Below are 12,404 nucleotides of genomic sequence, written 5' to 3' on the forward strand. Positions count from 1 at the left end.
ATAAAACCTGACAGGAAAAAAGAAAATCTTTGTTTCTGTCTAAATCAATGTAAATGACAGCTACTCACATGGACTGGCATATTGAAATAATCAGATTTAAAATTATCCGCCATCTCGCCAAAGCTTTGAAGTGTATATTCTCTTACTGCTTGCTCAAATCCAAAGGCTTCTCGAGGTTTATTACATTCCTGGGGGAAAAGGATATCTGAGGTAAACTTACTGAAATTGAAAAAGAAAGCATTAAAACCCTCAAATAGCAACAAGAGATATGGATGTTAGCTCAGTAGTATAATGCTCTCAGGTTCTGGGTTCAATATCAATACAATAAATAAATGTCACAAATATGGCTTTTCTTGATCATTTCTCTAGTTGAAACAAATCTATAATCACCCTTATACAACAAAACAAGTATTAGTTATTTGCAACACATTAGCTACTTGAAACTTGCCTCTCAACTGCACGTTCACTCTTCCAAGATACTGAGACAGTTTTAGGTACTGGAGCTAGTATTATGCTTTGCTTCCTAGACAAATCCCAAGAGGAATACTAACTTGGAATCAAACGAAAGAATGCTGATTCTTAGCATCCATAAAGTCAACAAATACAAAGGAAAGAAAGGCTTATGCAATAGAATATCCACTGAACTGTTAGGCTATGGTTTCTTCACACTACAGTCACCAGAAATTCAAATAAGTCTTCTAGTAACAATGAGTAATTAAAACTTCTGACTAGGTATTGCAAACATTCCTTCTCTTCAGAGATCTATCATGACATTTTTGTTAAAATAAACACAGAGAAGCTGGGTGGCGGTGGTGCGTGCCTTTAATCCCAGTGCTCGGGAGGCAGAGAGAGGCAGACCTCTGTGAGTTCAAGGCCAGCCTGGTCTACAAGAGCTAGTTCCAGGCTAGGCTCCAAAGCAACGCAGAGAAACCCTGTCTCAAAAAACAAATACAGACAGACAGACAGACAAGACAGACAAGGCATTTCCTAACAACATCATTATCTTTCAGTAAGGCCAGACATGATGGAGCATGTCTGTAATTCCAGCACTCAGGCAGGAGGAGCAAGAGGATCATTAAGTTCCAGGTCAGTGAGGACTATCTGGAAGACCTTGTCGAGGAAAAAGAAAGAGAAGGGAAGAGACAGAGTGAAGGAAAAACAAAGATTAAAAATAAAAGTACAATCAAGTCAAATTTCCACAAGCTAAAAAAACAACATCCATTTATTTATAATGGATGTATAAATCTCAAATTTTAGAGTTTCATGTCTAAATGTAGCTTTAATTAAAAAAAAAAATCCATGGGGCTGGAGTTAAGAGTACCAGCTGTTTGAGCTTAGAGAGATGGCTCAGCAGTTAAGAGCACTGGCTGCTTTTCCAGAGATCCTGAATTCAATTCCCAGCAACCACATGGTGGCTCACAACCATCCATGCAGGTAGAGCACTGTATACACAAAAATAAATCTTTATTAATCCCAGCACTCAGGAGGCAGAGGCAGGTGAATCTCTGTGAGTTCGAGACCAGCCTGGTCTACAGAGCTAGTTCCAGGACAGGCTCCAAAGCCGCAGAGAAACCCTGTCTCGAAAAACCAAAAAAAATAAGATAAAATAAAATAAATCTTTAAAAAAGATAAAAGAGTACTAGCTGCTCTTCCAGAAGACCTGGATTTATTTCCCAAAACCCACAAGGGACCTCACAATCATCTGTAAGTCCAGTTCAGAAGATCTGTGATGGTCTGAGTGAGAAACATTTCACAAAACCTCAGGCAATTAAATGCTTGGTCCCCAGTTGGTAGGATGGTTTGGAGACACTTAGGAAGTATGACTTTCTTTCACTGGAGGCAGGCTTTTAGAGTTTAAACACTTGTCTCATTTACTTCATTATCATTTCTTGAAGTTTGTGGGTCAATGTGTGAATACTCAGCATTCTTCCTATAGCCATGCTGCTTTGCTGCATATTTCTCTGCCATGACAGACTCGTATCCATCAGAATAATAGTCTAAGTAAACTTTCTTTTGCAAACTCCCTTTGTCATGATGTTTCACCACAGGAATAGAAAAGTAACTGACACCTTGAGGCGATGCCCTCTTCTAACCTCCCCAGATACCAGGCATGCATGTGGTATAAAGATGTAAGTGCAGGCAAAATACCTACACACAAAAGAATTAAAACATCTATAACTTATCTTAATTTTTATTCTAGAAATATCAATAGGGAGGCTGACTGAAGAGGATTCCACTGTAGTAGTCAAGGCCAAACTGAGACACAGCTTAAGACTGTCTCTTAAAAAACAAACAATGGGGCTGAAGAGATGGCTCGGCAGCGGTTAAGAGCACTGATTACTCTACTGGAGAACCTGGGTTCAGTTCCCAGCAACCATGTGGCAGCTTGCACTGCCTATAACTCCAGTTCCAAGAGACCCTAAACCCATGGCAAAACACTATGCACATAAAATAGAATTCAAAGAAAAAAATTCTGTTACACCAAATGGTATTTTATATATACACAAAGCTTTGTGTGTAAAATATCACTTTGCAAATACACAAAGCTTTGTGTATAAGATTACATACATATTATCACAGAAGATGTTTTACTTCAGTAATTTGATGTTTCGTTATACAATTTCAGAAGATTCTTTATTTCATATTTGTGGTTTTGTTAACAAATACACAAAGATTTGATAATCACTTTGTAAGTATTTGCTAATTTTTGATTTTAAGAACTGATTTTGAGCAAGATGGTGTTGGTGCACACCTTTAATCCCAGCACTCAGGAAGCAGAGGAAGGTGGATCTCTAAGTTCCAGGCCAGCCTGGTTATTTTCTGAAAGTGCTTACTACATCAGGGACTACTTAAATATAATGCCAATCCCTGTTTCAAGTCTAGGAAATAAATACCATATATCTAAAAGGTGAATAACTTCAAGTAAACTAAGGGCTTTGGTTCTCTGTAATTTAATTTTTAAAGTTTTATGTATATAGGTATTTTGTCTACATAAATGTCTATATACTATGTACATGCCTCATGCCCAAGAAGAACAGTAAGGGTGTTGGATTCTCTGTAATTAGAATTACAAATGGTTGTGAGCTATTATGTAGGTTTTGAGAATCAAACCTGAGTCCTCAGGAAAAGCAGTAAATGATGAGCCATCTCTATCTCCTTTTATTCCTGCTTAGTTCTATTCACATTTTAACTGTTACCATTTATAGAGTGAAATAATTTACAATTTAAAAATCTTACATAACTAAAACAATAAAATTATCCAACCAATAGTCACAGAAGGAAAAAAATTAAGACAAGCTGCCGCAAATACAGTTGTTATACAGTAATTCAAAACAGCTCTTTAAAAAATCCTGGAGATTTTTCAGCAATAATAAACAAGAGACTGGGATAAGCTTTTGAGAATATCTTTACATTACATGCATGGATTACTATCTTCAGTTTTTTGTTTTGTTTTCTATCTTTAGTTTTAAATGGATCTAACGTTAAACGGATTTAAACGTTAAGTTTGTACCTCAGCAACACATTTAGGACACCTCCAGTCTCCTTTGGGCACATCAGGTAGTGGCGGAAGTAGACAAAACGTATGATAGCTGTCATCACATCCATCACACAAAAGCAATTTATCCTCATTGTTTCCCCGGCCACAAAACATACAAACATAGAGATCAACCTATAAAAAGAAATAAAAATAAGTATATTTTCTATACTATATTGCATTTTTTCTCATGAACTACTCCTTAATTAAAAAATATATAACATACACTAAAAATTAAACATAGCTTAATCCTAAAAATCTACTTCAAACAATTTTCCCCAGAACTTCTAGAGGAAATTAACAAAAATATGAGCAGGTCCAAAGCCTAGCCTAGTGGTGATGACATATGCTTACATGCTTTTAATACCAGCACTCAGGAGACAGAGGCATGGATCTCTGAGTTTGAGGCCAACCTGGTCTACAAGGCAACTTTCAGGACAGCCAGAGCTACACAGAGAAACACTGACTCAAAAAAAAAAAAAAAAAAAAACACACACACACACACACACACAAAGGAGGAGTCAGAATCAAGAAACACTATAATCTAGGGAATAGAAAATAAGTTTATACTTCAAAAGTATCATTCATTCTCCGTACAAATACTATAAAACTGAATGAAGAGCACTGACTTCTCTTTCTAAGGACCCAGGTCAATTCACAACACCCAAATGGCAGCTCACAACTGTCTGTAACTCCAGTTCCAGGGGATCTGACATCTGCACACAGGCATATGAACAGGCAAAACACCAATTCACATAAAATAAAAATCCATCCATCCATTCTTGGAATCTGCTAGGGTTATCCAACCACCAGAGATGCTAAATCCCTTACATAAAATGGCTTAATATTTGCCTCCCTCAGAGCAAGTTCATCCCTAGATTCTATTAATTTTATATAAATGCTTTTGAAGTTGCCACACTATGTTGTTTAGTAAATAATGCCAGGGGGGAAAAACAAAAAACAAAAACGGTTATGGTGGGCTGGCTGATACACGCCTGTGATCCCAGCACCCAAGAGGTTAAGGCAGATTGAGGTCATGTTTAAGACCACTTGGGCTTCACATTGAGTTCTAGGCCAGTCTGGGCTACATAGCCAGAATCTGCCTCATTTTTTTTTTTTAAATAAAAGGATTGAAAGCAAAGAAAAAAGTTCTACATTGCTTAGCACAGAAACAATTTATTATAATTTTTAATGTGCATGGAGTTTTTTTTTTTGTTGTTGTTGGTTTTCTTGCTGTGCACCATGTGCATGCCTGATGCTTTCAGAGGCCAAAGGCGAGAAGAGGGGATCAGATCCCATGCAACTGGAATTATTGTGAGCTGCCAAGTGGGTGCTGGGAGTCAAACTCAGGTTTTCTGGAAGAGCACCCAGTGTGCTTAACCACTAAACTTCTTCCCAGCTCCAGAAATAATTTTTCAAAAGTTTTCAATCTATATTTGGTTGAACCCATGAAAGTAGAACCTGAAGATATAAAAGGCTAACTATATACAGATTTGTATCATTTCTTTAACTCAGTTACCCACAGGCATATGATTTAAGGGAGTGTACATGAGACAAAGCAAAGCTAACATATAAACCAAAACTCCAACCTTGAGATTTGCCACAAAGTCTTCTAATCAAATAAACTAACTGAACACAACATATCAAGACAAGCCAAGATAAATACATTCTTTCCCTCCTGGCAGATACCAAAGCACTTACAAAGTTAACAGAGAGAGTTCCTTTCCGTTGTCTCATTTGCATGTTAAATGCATCTGATCTGTTGGTAGCTTTTCGTCTTCGGGTGACCTCATCTTGAAATAAAAAGTTATATAATAAAAGTAAAAACTAAAGATGAGTGCTTACTATGGACCACACACTATTTAAAATTACTTAAATTAGATAAAGTCTCACAACATTTTGAGGTAGAATATTATTCCCTGCAGCTGAAGATAAAAAACTTAAGGTATAGAGAAATTAGGTAACTTGTTCAAGATCATATAACCAGTATATAGCAGATTTGGGATTCTAATCCAGACAAATCCAGAGAATTAAACCTTCAATGACTGCCTGCATGCAGTGCTTACTACATACTGTCTATATGTATGTTTTAGAGGGGCTCTCAAGTTAGTCAGAGCTTTTTCTTTAAGACCACCATAGACAAAACAATAACTGTAAGAATGGCATAAGGTCAGGAATGGTGTGCACAAGGCAGCACAAGGCAGAGGCAGGGATCTCTGTGAGTTCAAGGTCAGCCTGGTGTACAAGAGCTAGTTCCAGGACAGGATCCAAAGCTAGGGAGAAGCCCTGCCTTGAAAAACCAAAAAGCATGTCTGGTAAGTATTATTACACTGATTGTACGTTGTTTTTCATTTTTGTAGTACTAGATTAATTTTGTATATGATTGATAGGCAAATAGTCTACCATTGAGCTATATACCTCTAGCTTTTCTTAATGTTACTTTGGCTCTTCAAATTGCCCAGATTGGCCAGAAACTCACTCTGTAGTCCAGGCAAGCCTCAAATCTCTATTCTCCTGTCTCAGCCTTCTGAGTAGCTGGAATTGCAATAAATGTATGTCACCAGGCCTGGTTTTCCCCAAAGTTTTGAGAGTGGAACAATATTATCTGATCCCTTACATTTCAGGCAACTCATATTATATAAATTATACATCTCATAAATGCAAAATGTGACTTTAATATTTCATTCGATGTTTATAGTCAAAAATGTCCTGCCTATTATTCATTAAAACAAGTTTTTGAATTAACATGTTGTATAAGAATAGTACAACTTAAAAACCAAAAAAAAAAAAAGCCGGGCGGTGGTGGCGCACGCCTTTAATCCCAGCACTCGGGAGGCAGAGGCAGGCAGATCTCTGTGAGTTCGAGACCAGCCTGGTCTACAAGAGCTAGTCCAGGACAGGCTCCAAAACCACAGAGAAACCCTGTCTTGACAAAACCCAAAAAAAAAAAAAAAAAAAGAATAGTACAACTTAATTTGTGCATCAATAACTCTACTCACAAAAGTTTCTAATATGGTGCTAAATTAGGCTCTTCAAAGAAAATTTATTTCAATAATATATAGAGGACAAATTATTTAAAAAACTTAAATGATGGTCAGAACTTAAAATTATAACTCTTCTCGGTATGTTTTCATACTAAAAATCTGAGAATCCCTTTAAATGTAACAGCTTTTAGAACACTATGTGACAACCAGTAATCATTACTGAAACTTAACTAGCCTTTAGACGCTAAATAAGATTATCATGTTGTAAGATATGGAGAACAAGCTTCTAAAAGCCAAAAAATGCAATGTACTATTTCTTACACATTAAATTTAATATTTCTACCATTAAAAAAGCCAGTTTGCCTATACACCCTGTAGTAAAATTCCCAACAGAGTGGAATAAATTAAAGTATCACATGAACCCTTTAACAACCATGTCATTGCACTTCATTTTATGTGAGTAACAGAATTTACCTTCTTTATCTTTTGCTCCTACTGCCAGGCCCACAACCTTGGGTCCAGCCCCAAAAATCTGAAGTTTCTTCAGTTCTGTGTTCCTGTTTACTTCTCCAGAGTCTGACTAAAAAAAAAAAAAAAAAAAAAAAAAAGGCATTAACATAATTACTCTGAATCACACAATTAGTTTTCTTTAAAAGATAGGGTATTGGCCAGGTGGTGCACACCTTTAATCCCAGCACTCAGGAGGCAGAGATAAGGCCATCTCTGAGTTTAAGGCTAGCCTGGTCTACAGAGCTAGTTCAGGACAGCCAAGGCTATACAGAGAAACCCTGTCTCAGAGGGAAGGAGAGGGAGAAGGGAGGGAGGGAATGGGAATGAGAGAAGAGGGAGAGAGACTGGTGGATTTCGGGATTCTTCTGAGAGGGTGTCTCATTTTGTACTCTAGGCTGGCCTCAAACTTAGTTATACTCTTGTCTTTCAATTGCTAGAAATACAAACATTAGCCACCAGGCTCAGCTTCTGATCTCCTAAATTTACTCACTGCCACCGTGATGACAGCTTAATCCAAAGCACCACGCAACATTGAAGATTCCTTTAAATTAAAATTCATCTTTGTCTTATAGAAGATGTATGTCCAATCAGTCCTGGTAGACAGTAATGGTTTTATGAAATATGTTATTAATTTTGTTAAGGTGCACATATGGAGGTCAGAGGTCAACTTGCAGCACTTGCTTTTCTCCATTCACCGTATGAGTACAGACAGGGTCCAAGGAACCAAACTTGGGTTATCAGCCTTGGTGGCATCTTTACCTGCTGAGCCATTTTTTTTTTTTCGAGACAGGGTTTCTCTGTGGCTTTGGAGCCTGTCCTGTAGACCAGGCTGGTCTCGAACTCACAGAGATCCGCCTGCCTCTGCCTCCCGAGTGCTGGGATTAAAGGCGTGCGCCACCATCTCCCGGCTAACACTACTGATTATTATGCAACAAAAGTTCCACTTGTAATTCTGACATCTGTCTTTGATTAGCAGGTACTATACCCATCATAGGGAAAATTATGGCTCCCCTAAAACAGTCATGATAATACCTCCTTGTTGGTAACAGTGTAACTAATGGTGGAAATGTTGAACAAGTTTTAACTGATGACACATTAAGTTTCCAAGAAGTCTCTGGAAAATATTTTTTTTTTCCATTTCTAATAGGACAGAAAGCTACTAGACTATTGAGATGATACAGTGGGAAAAGGTACTGACTGCCTGCCAAAACTCACAATCTCATCTCAATTTCCTGGATCCACATGGTGGAAGCAGAGAATGGACTGCTGACAGTTGTTCTCTGATCTCAACACAAGCACACAGCACAAGCGTATCTATACACACATACTCCTTTTCAAAAAAAGGAAACTCCTCCCAGGCATGGTATAACCCAGTAACTCCAGAACTTGGGAGTCTGCGGCAAGGCAATTTTAAGTTTAAGGTAGCCTGGGCTACATAGCACGTTCAAGGCTAACAGGAGTTATTTTAGGGGGTTAAAAAAAGAAAGGAGAAAGCCGGGCGATGGTGGCACACGCCTTTATTCCCAGCACTCGGGAGGCAGAGGCAGGCGGATCTCTGTGAGTTCGAGACCAGCCTGGTCTACAGAGCTAGTTTCAGGACAGGCTCCAAAGCCACAGAGAAACCCTGTCTCAAAAAACAAAACAAAACAAAAAAACAAAAACAAAAAAAAAAGGGTGTTGGAAAAATGGTTTTGCAGGTAAGGCTGCTCTTCTAGAGGATCCAACTTGAATTATAAGCAACCACATAATACCTCACTCACAATCATCTGTAACTCAGTTTCAGGGGAATCAATGTCCTCCTCTGGCTTTGGTAGTTACCAGGCATGTTCATAGTATACAAACACATATGTAGGAAAATACTTATATACATAATAAAGTAAAAGAAAATTCTTCAAAGAGTAAATTCTGGCTCAGCAGATTAAAGGAACTTGTCACTGAGCCTGACAACTTGAATTTAATCCCCAAAACCCCCATGATGGAAGAAGCAGACCATTACCCACAGCCTCCACACAAGGATGAAACCAGAGTTTGGGTCCCTGGAGCAAAGTTACAGGTTCAGTGAAAGACCCTGTCCCAAAAATTAAGGTAGAAGGCCAGGCATGGTGGTTCACACCTTTAATCCCAGTACTTGGGAAGACATAAAGATCTCTATGAGTTGCAGGTTCACCAGGGGCACATACTCATAGTCAGAATCTGTCTAAAAAAAAAAAAAATGGGGGGAGGCAATAGAGAAAGGCATCTGACACACTGACTTCTAGCCTCCACATACACACTGGAACACACATAAGTGCACACACACACACACACACACACACACGTGTGCGCGTGCACGCACAATAGGAGTGAAGAGCTAGGAAAAGAGCAGGGAAGAGTTAACCAAAACTAAGGATAGATGAAAATGCCACATGGAAAATTATTTTGTAAGTCAACTAAGAAAACTAAAAACAAATGAGTTTGAAGAAAGGTTTACCAAATGGGTGGATAATACAGCTTCCAGAAGCCTAAGTTATTAAACAAAAATCTTAGTGCTGGATGAAGGATATTGATCTGAGTAACATGTCGCCCAGAGAGGCCCCAGAGTTTCCCAAGACAATACAACCTCTTGCCTATACTCGAGCCTACACACATACACATATAAAAGCACGGAAAACAGAAAAGCTTTGCAGAGAAAGGTTTTCTTAAAAAAAATTTCTTTAAGTTTATAATTCTACATGTACATGGCATAGGGAAAGCTGAATCTGCATCTATAAAGTAACACAAACAGTTCTGGTAAAAACAGACCATGGTAGTCTAAGCCACAAATCAAGTCCACTGTTCTCCCAAGCCCTAACTCCAGTGTGACTATGTGGTGTCCCTTCTTGCATTGCAAGCAAGTACTGGAGAAGAAATTCAGTTTGTTATTTTTCACTACCTTGGAATACTATATAACTATGTCATTTGTTTCAAAATTTACTTATTTTTATTTTATGTGTGTGTGTGAGCATCTATGTATGTGAAAATGTACATGACCAAGGAGGTTAAAAAAAAAAAAGGATGTTGGAACTCCTGGAACTAGAGTTACATGTAGGTGCTGGAAGATGAACCCCATTCCTCTGCAAGAGCACCAAGTACTTAAACCATCTCTCCAGGCCTAAACACGTGCCATTAGTGCAGAGGGCACTAGATCCCTTGGAGCTAGTTAGCACGGGTCTTGCTCACTATACTTGGAAGCTGAAATTAAAACAATTCCCAGTTAGACAGACAACAATCTTCGGCAATATCTAGGTAGGAGACCGTTGTTATCGGAGGGAGAGGGAAGATGATCACACCTGAAGTAACAACAGACTCAGGCTGAGAGTATGGGACAGTCAGTGGCTATTTCTTTGAGGAGAAGCTGTAACATCTGTCAGTAAGTGTCAAGTGTTGATTGAGCTCACTTCTGAGACACTAGCTCTGTAAACAGGATTCAGTCATCCATTTCAAATCCATATCCAATCACATTTGCCTCAGTGTTCTCTAAGGCCCTGTCTGGGATAGGCTGTCCCCCCAACTTTGTGACAATGACTGAAGAGAAATGCAAACACTCCCAAGAGTAAATCCGATGTCCCTGAAAACTTTCAAGAGGTAAGCCTTTAATCCCAGCACTCGGGAGGCAGAGGCAGGCGGATTTCTGTGAGTTCGAGACCAGCCTGGTCTACAAGAGCTAGTTCCAGGGCAGGCTCCAAAACCACAGAGAAACCCTGTCTCGAAAAACAAAAACAAAAACAAAAAAAAACTTTCAAGAGATATAACTATTATTATTCTGTAATATAAAAGTACCTAGAGTGGGAAAAAGTACCCGGAATTTCAACATTAAAAGTTCATTCATGGAGAGAGAGCACAATAAGGAACTCCATCTGACTTGCCTCAACTTCTCTTGTCAGTTTCTCCTGGATGTTCTGAGTACCCAATTTGAGGATGCCATCTTTGTTGTTATTTGTTCTTTTCTTTGGAAGCCTTACCTGAGGGGACACTCCGCTTTGAAACCCTGGCTGGGTAGAAGCTGCTTTAATTAACAGTCAGCTTCTTCAAGATGTTAGTAAGTCCCCAATTTGCTATTTTTCTACTGGTATGCATATGTTTATTAGAAGCCTCACCTAAGCACCCACTACTCTGCTCTACTTGAGATTACATTGAGAACTCAATGGGGCTTCTCTAGTCAGCTCCTGATGGATTTGAGACTCACTTATTTGTGTTTCTGTATACATGTGTATGAAGGTCTCATGAGAGGCCATTAGAGAGCACTGGGTCTTTTAGAACTGGAGTTACATTCATTTATGGAAGATGGGATTCAAACTTCAGCCCTCATGACTGAGCAGCAACCACTCTTAACTGCTGGATGTTTTCAACACCCAAATTCATGATGTTTTGCCATCAATCTATTGCAGTTTGTTCTTATATTTTGGTTTGTTCTACTCAATAAACTGAATTCATCCAAAACCTGAAGTATGGACACTCAGGACCATATAGAACAGAAGCAAACCCCAGCTCTGAGAGAAAAATTTCTAAAACCAACATCCAGGAGTCTGTGGCAAGTGAACTGCTTAGCATCATTAGCTATTAGCAGGACTGAGAACATTGATCTAGCACCAACTAATCGTTAGATCTCAGCAACCTCTGTTTTCCTACAGAGTGGCTCATTAGGGCAGGGCCTAAGAGCACAGAGACTAGCAAACAGAAAACTGGGTTCTTCAGTTCTGTCGGTCCAATAAGATCTCTGTGCTACTCGCTTTTCCCTCTTCCCAATGAATACAGAGCACCCCTGGCTTGTGATATCAACCACTCACAGTCAAACTTGAGTCTCTAGAGAGAATGAGAAGGTTCACCAAGGAGAAATGTTTCCCCTGACTCTATCCCCTTGGTTTTTTTGAAAGTTATCTCACTAAATAAGCTTCTAAATCATGACAATTCTGCTGTCTCAGTGTCTCAAACAGTATGTGCCACCACGTTTGGCTTAAAGAACTGCTGTTTGTCAATACTGAGTATTGAACATAGATAGGGCCTCTTGCAGCATACTAAGCAAGCGCTCTACTACTGAACTAAATTCCCAGCGCTGAGAAGGATGCAACCCTAAGGGACAACAGACTCTTCACCAAACACTGACTTCAACAATATTCTACCTCACCTGGCAGAAGCTACTCAGAAGTCTGACACAGAAGCATTCCAAGTTCAAGACCTATCTGTGCTTTAGATATTTTCAATGCCAGCCTAGGCAATGCAGAAAGACCCAGTCTCAAAATAAATAGTCAAAGAGAGAGAGAGGGAGAGGCTAGAGAGAAGTTTCAAAGGTTAAGAGCACTGGCTGTTCTTCCAGAGCAACTAGATTCAACTCCCAACACCTACATGGCAGCGCACAA

The 12,404-nt window shown here is 39.0% G+C and overlaps 1 protein-coding gene across 2 annotated transcripts in view; it reads right to left on the reverse strand.

Annotated features, from left to right (window-relative positions):
- Nucleotides 1–12,404, reverse strand: part of Kdm5a (lysine demethylase 5A) — an 84,979-nt gene that overhangs the window by 58,134 nt on the left and 14,441 nt on the right. For both annotated transcript variants that reach the window (XR_012911587.1, XM_075982934.1), the window contains exons 6-9: nt 6,994–7,099; nt 5,237–5,328; nt 3,512–3,670; nt 69–188 (exon numbers count right to left, since the gene is read on the reverse strand). Coding sequence is in view for 1 of the 2 variants with exons in the window: in XM_075982934.1 (XP_075839049.1) it covers nt 69–188; nt 3,512–3,670; nt 5,237–5,328; nt 6,994–7,099 (477 nt within the window). In the remaining variant the exon portion in view is untranslated. The remainder of the gene's footprint in view (nt 1–68; nt 189–3,511; nt 3,671–5,236; nt 5,329–6,993; nt 7,100–12,404) is intronic.

The sequence above is a fragment of the Microtus pennsylvanicus genome, chromosome 8 (genome assembly GCF_037038515.1).
Source record: "Microtus pennsylvanicus isolate mMicPen1 chromosome 8, mMicPen1.hap1, whole genome shotgun sequence".
Taxonomy (NCBI): Eukaryota; Metazoa; Chordata; class Mammalia; order Rodentia; family Cricetidae; genus Microtus; species Microtus pennsylvanicus.